This window comes from Halyomorpha halys, unplaced genomic scaffold, assembly GCF_000696795.3.
Source record: "Halyomorpha halys isolate HHAL.00 unplaced genomic scaffold, Hhal_1.1 Scaffold757.1, whole genome shotgun sequence".
Classification (NCBI taxonomy): domain Eukaryota; kingdom Metazoa; phylum Arthropoda; class Insecta; order Hemiptera; family Pentatomidae; genus Halyomorpha; species Halyomorpha halys.
Window position 1 is genome coordinate 113,972 of NW_027114541.1, and position 15,754 is coordinate 129,725.

Below are 15,754 nucleotides of genomic sequence, written 5' to 3' on the forward strand. Positions count from 1 at the left end.
TGCATTCTTACCTTATCGGGTATTCTTTAAATTTGGCATTCTTTAAACAATGTAATATTGGCATAAGATTTGAGATTATATGAAGGAATTTCACTGAGATATGTAAACTCATTTTTGAATTACAAAGCAAATTTGGCTGGATAGCTAAAATATTACATGATTTTAAAAAGCTACTTACAAATTTTAATTTTAATTTTATTAATAAGTATATATTTTAAAAGGGAGGGGTGCGACCAACCCAAAGGTTGTGAGTTCGAGTCCCGGCCCTATCTCCCCTGGGCATTTGTAAGGCCCGTTAGCCAATGGGTGACACTCGCAAAAATTGGCACAGGAGTGACGAACCCACCCTATGAAAACCTCATCAAGAAACGCGTGATGCATTTAGAACATCCGAAAATTTTATAATATGTAATATATAGAACTAATATTCTATATTACAGTAATAATGTGGACCCTACGACCCATAAAGGTCTTAGCTTGAATACTTTGTAAGGAAGCACTGTTTTTAGAACAACGGTTATACAAGGAGGTGACTTTTTCAGTATTTTTCACGCTCAAACCTCTCTGTTACCCACAGGGTTGACTTACAGCCATAGTGTAACATAATATAATTTCTGCCAGGCCGGATTCGAACCCTTCGAATTAGTAACATAGTTATAGTGTCATATCTTATTATATACACAGTGCCACCGCGCTCTTTATATTACTGTAATACAACGTATAAATGTATTTTTGGTAGCTCTGCAAATAACATTTTAGTTGAGTGGCTTTTAATACTGATTCAGGAGACAATAATAAAATCCAAATTAGAGTAATGTTAAAGTTAGCCTCTTGAAAAATTTACGTTCAGACCTGAGACAAATTTAACTACCCAACTCAAATTGATATTATTTGATCATCCATGAGTATGATTTTGATAACTTAGAGCTTGCCTTATTCCATATTTTTTTTAATAATTTATTTATTGATATTTACAACTGTATACATATATGCACATCAAGTAAATTTGCTGTAAGTGATATTATGACATAATAAAAACATGTGGAGAATCTACCCATTGATAGAACTCCAAAAATTCTAAAGGAGAAGATCTCGAGGCCATCTTCTTTTCAGACATCTAGGAGGATTATTAGGTAGTGAAGGAGAAGCCAGGTTAGAAACGAGTTGGTTTACCCAAACCACCAGGTTGGGAAGTTTATTATGGAAGGATTGGTATCTGGTTCTGGCCAAATCGGCAACATAGGGGACATTGAGGTCCTGAAGGATGATTTGATTTGTGACAAAGTAAGGAGCATTAAGGATTTTACGAAGGATTTGGACTGTAAGGATTGGATTCGAGAGGAATTAGATGGTTTAGTCGAGCACCATAGCTCAACTCCGTATGTCCAAATAGGCCTTATAATAGTCATGTAGATCAGTCTTTTGTAATGGATTGGAAGTTTGGACCGTTTGTCTAGTAAATGTTGTAATAGTCGGAATCGACGAGCAGTTTCCAGTATTTTCAGTCTTGTATGAGGATTCCATGTCAGTTGTCCAGATTTAGTCCTAAGTAACTGATCTGTTCAACAGGAATGAGTGGAGTATTATTAAAAGATACTGTAGGGCAAGACGAAGGTTTACGACGAAGGGTAAATGTGATTTGGTGGGATTTATTGGAATTTATTTTAATCCTCCAGTTTTGGCACCATTCTTCGAGGGTGGTGATGTGCGATTGGAGGGATTGGGATACAATGGAAGGATCATTATTCACTGAAAATAGGCATGTGTCATTGGCATACGTGGTGAGAATATTGTTAGGATGGGTTGGGATGTCAGCTGTAAAAACTGTATAAAGGATAGAACCAAGGATACTACCCTGAGGTACACCAGCAGACTGAGGAAACAGGGATGAATAAGCGCAGTTGTGATTTACTTGAAATAACCTGTCTGAGAGATAAGAACGAATAATGAGATAATATGTAGGGGGTAGGAATTTACGGATCTTGTGTAGCAGTCCTGGGTGCCAGACTTGATCAAAAGCCTGTTCTACATCAAGAAAGACTCCCGAGCAGTACATTCCGCGCTCCAATGAAGACGAGACTACATCGACCACACGATCCCATAAATTTAAAGTTATTTTATTCTCGCATGTTATCTTGATCTATTATCAGTGAAATTATTTTATTTGAACCAACGTTTGTTGTATGGAAGCCCCACTGTCACCATTTAAAGTAAATTTTTTAACTCTAATTTACTTTTTTTTTGTTCGTAAGTCTTCCATCTGAAGCTTATACAGTCCCAGAGTGAAAATATCAAAAATTATTTCTCGGGCTGCAATGAAATAAATATTGATGAAACCAGGTGGAAATGGAACTAAAAGAATTAGGAAATATTTGTATTTATGTAGTAAAAAAATAAAATAAAATAAGCTCTGGAATCGGGAAAATAAGTCTCACGTTAAACATTTTAGATACCAAGAAACAAATTTAGTTTCGTGTCTGCCTGTCGATCTATAATCAAGGCATTATTAGGTGTTCAGGCATAATCGATCGCACCGTTAATCCGATTCACTGTAATAATCAGAGGTTGGGTGGGTTGGAACTTAATTGGTTCCATCTAGATTTTAACGAATTATGTCCACTACTTTCGCTTAAGTATATGTAATCATTTTTTTTATTTGCACAACTATATTTCAAAAACATATTTGGTCTAAATTTTGAGGGAAGTTGGTGTGAAATTTTTCTATATTCAAATATAAATTAAATTAACTATTTCTATTTCTCATTCCTTGCAGTAATAAAATGATACATAAATATAACCTTTGAAAGACTTTGATTACATAATAGACTACAAAAGAATATAAATGCTTTCGTATTTCTATAGTTGTTATGACAATTGTAAATTTTCTTTTTACTATTCTTATAACAATCAACATAATTGTAATAGTAGTTTTTTATATAACTTTTAAATGGAAATATAGCAAGGTATTTCCATTTATGTATGTAAGATGAACTAAATTAATGTTTACCTATAGCAATTGAAATCGACCTTGCCTTTATTAAACACGTCTTGTCAAATGCGATTCAAGTTGTTTGGATATTGTTGGTATGCATTTACTACTTTGTCCATGCCAACATTAAAGTAGGTTTTTTTTCGTTACGATATACATTCAATTTAATTGATTTTTTTATTTTTAAAAAACACTTTTTTATGCTCACAACCTTTTTTGGTAAAACAAAAATAAAGATCATTTTATTCTTTTAGAAATAATAAATCTTCTAATACTGAGATGGACTTGGTCACATGTCAGTTCTGCGATATCCACAAGTCTTGTCTTCACCAAGCTGTGTTTAATATTAATAACGAGATGCCGGATTTGTATGCAAATCCACAAATAAGGCAGGTTCAGAATGCATAATAAGCCAAACTAGTTTATTTAATTTTCGTGCAAAACCTCCAATATTAATCGTTATGAAAAATTGTTTTAATATTAACTTGAATAATGATTTGACATCATTTTATATTATTTCATGATTCTTCACTCCACGTATATATTTATATCCATCTATTATAGATCTTTAAAAAACATAATTATAAGCTATTGTATGATGTGTTTTAACAAGGTGTAGTCTAATACCTTCAGAATTGTGCTTAATGGCCTTGTTTTTTAAGTGGGGTTTGCCGGCAGTCAAAGAAAGAACATGGATATTTTTGCGTGTCCGTAACAAAAAATTAAATCCTATTTTCAATAGCACGGACAACTACGACTTCAGCTGGGAGTATAACTATAAATTGAATGTTACTTGGTGTAGAATTTACTGTTTACTATTGAAACATTACTATTATTCTGTTGATACATTACTAGATATTATTCTTAGATTCCAAAAAGAAGGCTTCAGTCTCCAATGTTGTAAACAACCAGTTTCTTAACGTTTCGCTAGGCATCATCAGGATAGAAACATTAATAGCAGATTAGCTTAAATAAAGACTAGAGACTGTATTTCTCACTTCAACTGTCAAAAAAAGATATTTTTTACTTAATTTAGTTATTTTAATTTACAACCGTACAAAAAAATACAACAAGTAAATATGAGAAATGTTTCAAACACTTGATAATCTTGGGAAGGAACCAATGGTAGTACTTCTTGTTAAGAATGAGAGACTAAGAACTATTGAGTTAGGATAGGGTAAGGAGTTTGGGATAAAAAGACGCATATCAATTTCGGACCAAATTTGCAACAAAAGGGACGTTATGGTCTTTGAGAATGAGTTTATTTATGACATAATAAGGAGCATCAAGGATTTTAGATTTTAAGGATTGGATACGAGAAGAACTTAATGGCTGAGTAGAGAGCCAGAGCTCACTTCCACATGTCCAAATTGGTCTGATTATCATAGTATATTATAATTTTTTATAGTGAATAGGAAGTATAAAGCGTTTGTCCAATAGTCATCGAAATCCACGAGCAGTTTCTTATCATTTCAGTTTCGTATGGTGATTCCAAATCAGTCTCATGTCATAATGGAGTCCTTCCATTCTTCAATAGATGTTATGTGTGTCTGTAGAGTTTGTGATGCAGAAATATGGTCGTTGTTTACAGACAGTAATTACACATGTATCATCTGCGTATGTTTTAGTACTGTGTTGGAGTGGGTTCGAATATCCGCTTTAAAAATGAAAAAATCGAAAAAGATACATATCTGTGTTGTCACATCGTGTTGCAATGTTGTAGTGCAATAGCTATCTGTATTTGTATATTGTGATGTTTATCTGTATTTAGCTATTTTATTAGGAATGGAATTATGTATTAAGTGCTTCATTTGTTATGTGTTCTATTGTTCTTGCTGAGTTTAATAGAGGTGTAATTTAATTATTTGATAAATGCAATGATTGTATTTCTATGTTTCTTTATTGTTGTATACATTGTTTTGTACTTACCCGACTTTGTGCATTTATACAGAATAGAATCTCGTCAGAACAATCATACAGGTATTATAATTATTTTTTGTTTGATTGACTAATAGATGCGTGGGTGTTAGGCAAGAGTGTGGGCTTTACGTCATAGGTGGGCTCGCGGAGTTTTACTGGCAAAGAAACCCTTTCTTCAATGTAAGTACCTTACACAGAAAGCACGGGTTGTCCAGGAAAGGGTTTGATCGTTAATAACATTTCTGGAATTTGAAAGCGTCCTAAAGTTCACCCTCCTACCCACTGTTCAAAATTTTCACACCTTTTTCCTTCCTAGCCTACAAGAAATAATATGCTAGTATTTAAATAATAATTTAAAGCTTTATTTCGGATATTACTGAAACTTTTTTTCCTCGTGTTTGTAAATCATTATAATGCTTCTTAATTATACTTAAAACATTCTAAACTAGCGATTAAAACATGAATTTTTATATTTCTGAAAACCAGTCCAAACGATATTAAATTATATTTGTATATCGTTACTGCAATTTTTTCTTGCCTTTATGGAGCAAAAAAAAACTTAATGAAAAGCTGACAGCGCAGAGATTATTGACTGACCTAAGAGACCACCTTCTATTTCCCAGGAGACAAGAAAGAAAAATGGACAAAATTACTTTACCCACGGAGCGAACGATGTTTCCTCTTCAACATCCAATATTTCATCTAATCGAAGCCGGAAAGTTGGGACCAAAGACATTCCGTGTAATAAGATATTTTCATGAATGGAGAAAATTCGAAAGTTTTCAACATTTCAAGGAAAAGAAATTTTTGTCAAAGAAAAAAAAAAAACATTAAACAAATTAAATTCAGTTGACCTCTGACTTCAAGGATAGAGTGAACTTTTATAAGCGCTGAAGAGAACTGGATATAGAAAACCACCTATTGGGGATTTTTTAGTTGGGGCAATTAAAAACTCCTAGGGCGTTCGATAATGATGGAATGGTTGCCGACGAAATAGGACACGCCTGTTTTGTTAGCAAGTCGATAACTGGTCCATATGCTTGTAATACTCTTGTTCATACTCCTGATTTTTAAATATTAACCCTAATTAATTAAGAGAGAGATGCAATAATTTTACGAGTTATGTCCACACATACATATATATGGACAAGGTACCATGAAGTTCTCTTTTTGCTAGATATTCTGAATAACGTTAATTGTGCATCAGACAATTCATTCAGTAATCTGTTGTTTCTTTACTTATTTTTATAAATGCATCTATCCAAAAGATTCATTTTAATGGTATAAAATTGTTTTCTTTTTTTACCATTTTAGAAAATTTAAACACGAAAATGACATATGAAACATCAAATTGATTAATTTTTTTTATTTCTCTACAGACGGTGATACAACTTAGATCTTTCATGTTCAAAATTTCAAAAGTTCATGTTCGGGAGAATACAACATATCATGTACTCGATATACTTATATTGTATTATTGTACTTCTTACTCCTTATGATGTCTGAATCAGCAAAATATTGAGTGGTTACTTCCCTGAGACATTATCCTTTTAATACGACGGTATTATTGTAATTACAGCAACGTGTCCTAACGTGTTTAGAGGTTATGCTAAGGCCTGTTGACGGGGTTCTTAAGGATGATAGTCTCTATGACCATTTAAATTTTTGAATTTTATAGATTCTTTGTTAAATCAGACCATGGAATTATAATCATTCACTTCATCTGTAGTGTGGGTTTCCGACTTTTGTACACTTCACACTAAGGTCAAACCTTACATTGCCATGTCGTGGAGCATTTTTATTTGTATTTGTTTAATTAATCATATTTAAAGGAACTAGAACAAAGATAGTATTTACCTTAGGGTGTAAATAAAATACACGTTGATTATATAATTTAGTGTTTTTGTATTGTCCCTCAGTCAATATTTGAGCCAAGAAGGAACTCGGAGTCTATCTTTGGTCTAGTCCCTTTTAAAATGCCTATTTTTTCAAAATAAATACATATTGTCGTTTTGAGCACGAAAGTCCGAAACCTTATAAGCTTAATGTGCAGCGTAATGTTCCCTATTGGCTCACTATTGGCAGGCATATGCGTAAAAATTAGCTATGGTTGAAAACAATATCTAAAATTGCTATGGATACGACCCTTATTCATGAATGAACCATTGATAAGTAAATATCGTATCCATGGCAATATTAGCTATAGCTAAAGTTGTCATGGATACGACCCTTATTCATGAATGAACCATTGATAAGTAAATATCGTAACCATGACGATTTTAGCTGTTAGTTTCAACTATAACTAAATTTTGCCCAACTCTACTCACAGGTATACTGCTTTAAAAAATCGTTCTAAATCTCTATTCATTTCGAAATATAGTATCAGAGGGCAGAGAGCTCTCTTAGCATGCGATCGGTACCGAAACCAATGCCCGGCTACTGCAATAATTAATTATTTATTTATTATACAATTATATTTTTTTTATATCTGCACGTGAATATAAAATGAAAAGGAACATTTAAAGGGTATAAAGCATTCATTCTATTTTATTTATCTTCTGACTTACACTACTTTCCCTTGATTTCACTAAAAATGTTTAATTAAATCTACAAATTAACTTAAAATAACAATAGTATTAATGAATATGTGATTGTATTTTCACAAAAGAATAAAAAAAAATTATGACTTTCGCGGCTTTACGGTGGTTCCCACTTCTCCAGGTTCATTATCTGTTTCAAGTTTTTCTTGCTTTGTTATAAATTTTTTCATTAGTAAAGTGCTTAGTACTAAAGGTGAAGGTCGTCTGGAGCGCTGTCGTTGGCGATTATGAGAACTTCGAATGAGGTCTATGTTCCTCTCACTCATTGAACTCAATATGATAGTGATAAAAAAATGATTAAATTAATTTACTTACTTAATTTATTAAAAGTAACATCTAGTACATTTCTGATTCCTGTAGAGCTTACTGGTTCTTATATAAGCCTTTATGTAGTTATAGTTACAAGACGTATATAGAGACCTGTAAGTTCTGCAGGAGTCAAATTTGAGCTAAGGAGAAATGTATGACTTGTTTCTTTTAATGAAAGAATTAAGTGAATAATTGGATATAAAAAAATCATCATGGATGACAAAAAAAGGACTTACACCCTTAAATATGTCTAGACTTATCGCTGATAAAACGTAACCAACAACGAAAAAAAAATTCCGTCTTTGTGGGGATTAGTTTCAACCAAAAACGTATATCTCCTATATTACATGTTTGAACAGTTCTGGTGGTGACCCATCGATCCAAGGAGTTTAATTGTTCTTTTGTTAGTGGGCATATATGTCAGTAGTTTTTCAATTCATCCGATATCGGGTTCCTTCAAGTCGTATTAAGTTTATTTATATTATATTTTACCGCTATAACCCAAGAAGGGCCAGGGCTTCAGTTTTTTTAAGGAAGTACTGCTCTGATGGTTTGAGCGTGATCTTGAAACAATCAGTATAACCATTGTTCTAAAAACTGTACGTCGTTATTATATGTAATTATAATATAAACTATTATATATAATTTAATATTTATTAAAACTTGAAAAATAGTGGTATATATATTTTAGACTAGCCAAACTACATTTCTGTTGTTGCGGCTTATTATGTGGTACCATAAACTGAGTCGTATTTATAAGAATTTAAGCCCGACTAAACAAAAAAGAATCCTATTTGGGTTAGCTTATTCCTTTTGAAATAGCGTTGCAAGCTTATGTCGGATCTTATGACTAAATTAAAGCAGTAATAATATAATAATTATAAAGTATATCCAGAACAACAGAAATATAGTTTGGAAGAACTGATACACTTGCATTGATTTTCATAATGTTGTTTTATACATTTATTACTTTTTAACTTCTATATCACTAATATTCATCCCTATCAAGAAACTAAATGCATTAGTGTTAGTGCTTTTCGGTTTATAAATTTATTTATAGATTAATACTATTAGCATTCATTATGAAACAGATCCTCTGTGTTTCTGGCACTATTTAAAACTTTCTTCATAGCTTGATAAGTTTATAGTTTTACATAGGATAATTATTGTTTTATTAACGTTTTTATAATTACAACAATCACTTTCATTTTGCTATGTATTAAAAAAAAATTCAAATTTCAAACTCATGTACTTCCCTATTTACATATACCTTTTTATAGTTGGAGAAATTAAGAAACAAAATAAATGGTAAAATATCAATTTATTTCCTTGGCTCGTACACCAAGCTAAAAATATACTCTTATAATGCTTAATATGTAAGAAAATATACTTTTGTACAAAAATACAACTCAAAATGTTTACAACAAAACAAGCTCTTAAAGTTATTTAAAGATTGTTAGAGGATATAGTTATTATATTATACATATTTTTAATAATAAAATATATGTGTTGAATAAAGAAGCTTCATCGTGCATTCATTGTTTCCTTCTTAGTTTTTACCTAAAAAAAAAAATTATAAATAACGATTACAAAATTATACTAACACATATACAATATAATTATGATAGCATTGTAGTATATATTATTCAATATAATAATAAAATATGCCTTAACCAAAAAATCTATATTAAACTAGCATAAATTATATACATCATGTAAACTATCATTACTGCTTTATTATATGTAATTGTTCACCAAAATGAGTTAAACATTGTTTCCGTCGCGTGGTTTCATCTTCTATCCAATAGTAAAACTCTTTCGTTAGACACTGGCTTGAAAGGTTTACAAAAGCATTCTAATATATGGCTTCATTTTTAAAAATATTTTACTTACCACCCTACTTTGAGTCGCAGTAAATCCTCTCGTTTCAGAACAGACATTTCTTCACTGTAGCAATCTTCCCTGTACTAATTTTCCTAATTAATCTTTCAGATGCCAGATTGGCTAACTCCAATTTCAAAGGTTTGCGGAAAAGTACTTTCAATAATATTTTGCAATAGTAAATTTTACCATTTTTATTTTGCAAAAGTATGGCAGAAAGATAAAAATATAACATTTTACTAAAATTTACATTCTGCTCATCACCTTATTCAATGCAAAATTGTAGGAATGGCTTCATTCCTAGTTTATATATAACTGTTTTTCTCCACAATTATTGTTGATAATTGTGAATTGTTTCAAACCTTTATATGAAAGGTACTTTAGAGAGATCCCTTTTAAAAATTTGGCACATAAGACCTGCCAAACTATTTCAATGAGAATGTGACATCCCTTATATTTAAGACCAACTAATTGTACATTGATGCACCTAATTAAATCAAAATCGTTTGAGCCATTTTCGAGAAAATCGAAAAAGAGTTAAATCGATTCTAAAAGTTGCTCTAACAATCAGTCGATTTTATCTATAATTATAATACGTACCCTGACTGTATGTAGTAAGGTAAAAAAAAGAAAACGGCTGCACCGAAATGCTTTAGTTCACAGCTAGATCCAATCACAACAGAACTTCACTAAACCTTTTATTGAATTCTTACTATGTTATTTTGCCTTCGGAATTGAATTATGACTTTTTTAGAGTGTTGAAAATAAATGCTAATTATACATGTATTTATACATCCATAATTATGGATTTTTTAAACTAATGTCGTTTTTTCATGCCTAATCAATGATAATAATATTTTTTTAATTATTTAAAAAATAAATTAGGACGAATTCGGTTTAACTACTCCTTTAAATAATGAGATTTAAACAGGAAATTGAACAAAATATCTTTCCGCAAGTGTGTAAAACAGGTTTAATACCAATGAATGATGAAATTATCTAACTCCTAAATCTCCTGCAGTTGGTCGAAGTTTGACAACTGCCAAAGCGCTTTCACGATAATTTGAAACGGTTTCGTTTCGGGTGGCAAAAGTGTATTTGTCTCTTATCATTTCTAAATAAAAGTTGGTCTGAGTTGAGTTAATTCAACTAGGAAGTTTCCTGAGAACTTTTCAGGCGACGGAAATATGTCAAAATACCTAAACTTTCTCCGACCCACATTTTTATCTGACCACTCTGTTACAACAAATGAACTATACAGTCTTTACTTAGTTCTATTTTCTTAATGTGTACAATAAACAAAGGTTTAATTAACTTGAACAATAAACAATCAGTTTTGTGAAGGTTAAGGATTTAAATTATTGAAAAAACACATTAAAAATTATACATATTATTTTGAAAACCTTATTTTTTCAAATTCTATCACATATTATTAAATAAAATTTGAAACACTTTATATATTACGTTTTTTTTTTAAATCTTACTTAAACCGGTTTATTCAGTATTTTTTGTTTTGTTTTTTCGATGCTGTTGAAATACTGGACATTTTTTTTTTTTTTTTAATCAATAAGATAAAACAAAAAAAAAAAAGTGTTTGGCCTTAGCAAATAAAATATAAAGTTGTCAATTACTGTTATTAAACTTAAAATTAATTTTGTTATCTCTCATTTAAGTATATTGTTTGTCTCAGCACAAGAAATCAAGCGTTTTGTAAATGAGAAGTAAAAATCATGATGGCATGACTTTGGAAATTGTAAAAATATTCAGTTATTGAGATACAATTCAGTTCTTTCAAGACTAATATTGTTGTAAATTTTTCAAACAATCATATAAAAATACTAAAACGGATTCAAATATTTTTATATATTCTTCAATTCCTCTTTTATTTATTTTTATTGATCAGATTTTTCAAAATATTTAATTTTAATGCAAGTTCTCGATATCGGCAGCCTTCGAAAACAAGAATTATCTTCAAAGTTATTTCGAACCGTTTTAAACATTGCTGAAAAATACAATATTTTGTTCAACAATTCAAATTAGTTTACATTTCTTGCATGAAATAAACGCAGAACTACAATCCTATAAATTAGAAACCGCAACTATTAGTCACAAATAAAATACTATCATTGTCAACAGGCAATTATTTGGGTGTTAATAATCAACATATTAAAAAAAAAAAAAGTTCATATTGTATACATCCATCATTTGAGGAAAATTGTTATTGTTTTTAACTTTTAAATTATTGGTGTTATAAAGGAAAAATAATCCTCCCAATAGTTGAGAATTTCTTCTTTTTATTTTAAGGTTGAAACTCGGACTGAATTTCTAATTTTTCTAGATCATTTGAACAATGTTAAAAAAAATTGATAAAATACAAAATGTTTACATTAAAAATATATGCACAGAAAAAAGCAAGAAAAAAACAGAGCTGCTGATCAGATAAATATTTTTTCCTAACCTCCTTTTATAAGATTAGTCTCGGAATCGATACGCTGGAGGAAAACAGGGAATTTATAGAAATATCTGTGTTCTATTATTTTTCTATATTATCTAGCATTTATTCCCAATCGTGCTATATTCTCATATGTATAGATATGCATTTTAATTGAAAACATTTATTCAATACCAAATTGTTATACAATCAATATTGAAAATACAATGAATTAGTTTATGGAGTTAATCATACTACTTACTGAGGTATGATTCGTGTAAGTATGCAAGGATCAGTCATATAAATAACTATATTATATTGGCTTTAGAAGTAATTAAAACAGTTTTTAATTATCCTTACTTTCAATTGTGAATATACCAAATATATAGAATGTTCCATTGATTAATCATCCTCCCCCTTCTTCTACATTTTTTAAATTTATGTTTGATTTTCACTGAGTCGTAACAGAATTATGTTATTAATCTATCAAGTGTCTAGTTAATTTGCTAAAATTTTCAAGTTTTTCTCCAGGGTTCCTAACTATAGAATTTCGAATTGAATGGGGCGATTTTGATCTTTGTTATATGATTTTCAGCAAGGTTTGGAAGAAAATCTTGAAAAAATTTTAACGATTTTTTTTCTTTGTTTGTAAATTCACGCCTTCGGGAAACATCGGATTTAGTGTCCGAGATGAATTCGCCTTAAAATCTGATTTACCATCAGAAAAACCCATTCTTATAGAAATTCCAAATCTAGATGTACAAAAGAAGGTTATAAAATTCACAACAGCCTCCAAATTCGTTTTCGCTAATTCCCTACCGAATGAACCTCTAGATCTTTTCCCTAAAAATTACTTAAGCCATTAAGTAAAGCACAATTTTCTTTGATCCTTTTACTCCCACTTTGTTTTTATATTCTCCGAAGTTTCGGTCCTCAGGCCATTATCAAGGAGTCTTTAATTGTCATATTTACTAAAATACATTTTCCCAATGCAGGCTAATTTCCCATGTCAAGAATAAAATTTTAATACATCAATATTAGTTTTATGACAATTTAATTCTTACAAATTCAACTGGTTATAACTATTATCAACAATAACTATTATCAACCTACCAACAGCTTTATCTACATAAAGCCAACAACCTTCATAAAATTACAATTTTTTTCCTATTTGATATTTTAAAAGCCTTCGACTCAATTGTTCATACAATTCTTTTTTCAAGGCTTCACTATATTTGCAAGTCATATCATGCCTTAAGCTGTTTGCATTCAACAATGTTGTTTGCCTTAAACTTGCTGGAGGCTGAGTCAACCAAAATAAGATAATTTTCTATCTTAATAAATCATTTATCATCCTGGTTTGAAATTCCCAACAATACATCAAACTTTCTCCCTGACTTCATTAAGACATTATTTATTTTTTCTTGTCTTCAATGATCAATCGTATATGTAAAAATTTACATATCATTTAATAATTTATGAATCATCATAATATATTTATGTATCAATTGTCATACAAATACTAACAAAGTTGTACAGTTTTGAAATTCGTAGGGAGCTGAATATTCCAGTATAAAGCTTAAAAATACATTTCATTTCAAAAGACAGTTATTTAGGTCAGAGAAAGGAGGGGGTAAACACGGATACTAGGATACTATATAAGATGATGAAAACAATTTCGATAAAGTATATTAATATAATTATTCATATTTTATTTTTAAAATATAATTAAATTAGTTATAGTAATCATGTAAATACGCTTATAACATGCATTAATACAATTAATTTATTAATTCCAAGGAAGTAATGGTCTGTTACTGTACATGAAAACAACCCCAACTGATAATGGTCCAATCGTGTTATTCCTAATTGAAACACGTGTTGTACAATACATTCCACCCTCCTATTCATCAGATTCATTATTGATCTCATTCTGCATTTGTCCTGAATTTCATTAACGTTTTTTTAAACAGTTTTTGATAACTGAAAGTTGAAAATTATTATGATTATAATACTTCCATTTACTAAATATTTTAAATAAATGTAAGTGAAAGTGAAAACCTTTTTGAAATATTCGTCCGAGAAATTGAGAGAGAAATATTTTTAAGCAAAGTAGGTAATAATCGATTTTAAACAATTTTAATTGAAAGTTTTGTTACAATACTATTAGGTTTAATGGTGAATTAATTGCACAACTGGGATGCAATAAAGCACAGTTTTCCCCATGGGTAAATCAAGCATTGAGTGGATTCCCGTTTTAGATTCTAATAAGCTAATAGTAGAGAAGCTGTTAAGGAAGTAGCTCTCGGTCGTTATTCAATTTCATCAAATCAACTCTAAAAATCTAGTTAGTTAGGTTAAGTGCGTTATCAAGACCCGTCCTTAAGGGAGGAAAAGAGGGGTAGGGCTTCAAGTAATTCTAAAACCCCATTAATTTCCTAATTTAATAAAAATATATCCATTGAATGAGCTAAACATTTAATTGATCAATTATTCGCTTTGAGAGGCTTTTCAAACGTAACAACCTATTAATTGATCTCAATGGAATATTGAATGATGACTGCTCATCGACAAGCCTTTAGCATGGAGCCGAAACTAATGAACTCCCATCAAGATTTTTTATAAAGAATAATATTATTTATTGGTTTTTATCAAATTAGTTATAGATTTGAGTGTTTTTTTTTCCAAAGCCACAAATTCGTTTTCTTTTACATCACATTGATATATATATATAGATAATAGTGATTTTTTCAGTTATCAGTTTTTATAACTGAAAAAATCACTATTTAAAAAATAAATACAATTATGACAACTAATTCATCTGTATGTTGCAGTGATAATTAATATTTCAAGAAATAGTGACATTCACTAGTCATTGTCGACTTTCTCTGAGTAAAACTTAGAGTAAGTTGAATAATCAAATTTAAAAAGACACTTCTGCTAGTGATTATAAACATTACTCAATAAAAGGCAACCTCGTCAAGAATAAGAAATAGAAGAATTAATGAAGTCTTATCATTTCATGTAATTCAGATCTGGTTAATCAAACAACTCACAAAAGAATTAATATTTTTCAGGTGTATTGTTCGATGATTTGTCAATTTAAATATAATTTTTATTCATTTTATTGGATCCGATTCCCAACTGGTATCCATTTTCGTTAATGTTTTTTCAGTAATTCAATAGTTCTTAGATTATGTTCAACACATTCGGTCCTACAAATCAGATCCATATTTTTCAAGCTAATATTTTTCCACTTGTATAACATGTTTCCAATGTTATCAAACGCAAATGAATAACAAATTTTGGCGGTTTATTTTAAGAAGCAGAAACAACTTCTTATCCTCAGTTTTACTTTTTTTTTTATAAGCATGTTTATTCATTTACTTCATACAAAGTACTAACGAGTAACTTATCCTTTAAAAAATATACTTAAAAATTTTTTTTTTTGTAATTTTTCAAATTTTCCAGCAGCAATATCTCGGTTGGGGATCAATTAAAAATTTGAAAATTCAACGTGTAATAAATCATTATATAATCGAACTCTGCAATAAATTTCAACTTTTAGATGCTTCTTGAAGTAAGTCTAAAACATTGTATTTTTTAATAGTATGTTTAAATAGT

General features: G+C 30.0%; 1 protein-coding gene across 1 annotated transcript in view; it reads right to left on the minus strand.

The window, feature by feature from the left end:
• Positions 1-9,235: 9,235 nt before the first annotated feature.
• Positions 9,236-15,754, minus strand: part of LOC106685925 (voltage-dependent calcium channel type A subunit alpha-1) — a 38,817-nt gene continuing 32,298 nt past the window's right edge. Inside the window, exon 6 of the mRNA XM_014428936.3 lies at positions 9,236-9,378. Coding sequence (XP_014284422.1) covers positions 9,368-9,378 — 11 coding nt within the window. The 3' untranslated portion in view covers positions 9,236-9,367. The remainder of the gene's footprint in view (positions 9,379-15,754) is intronic.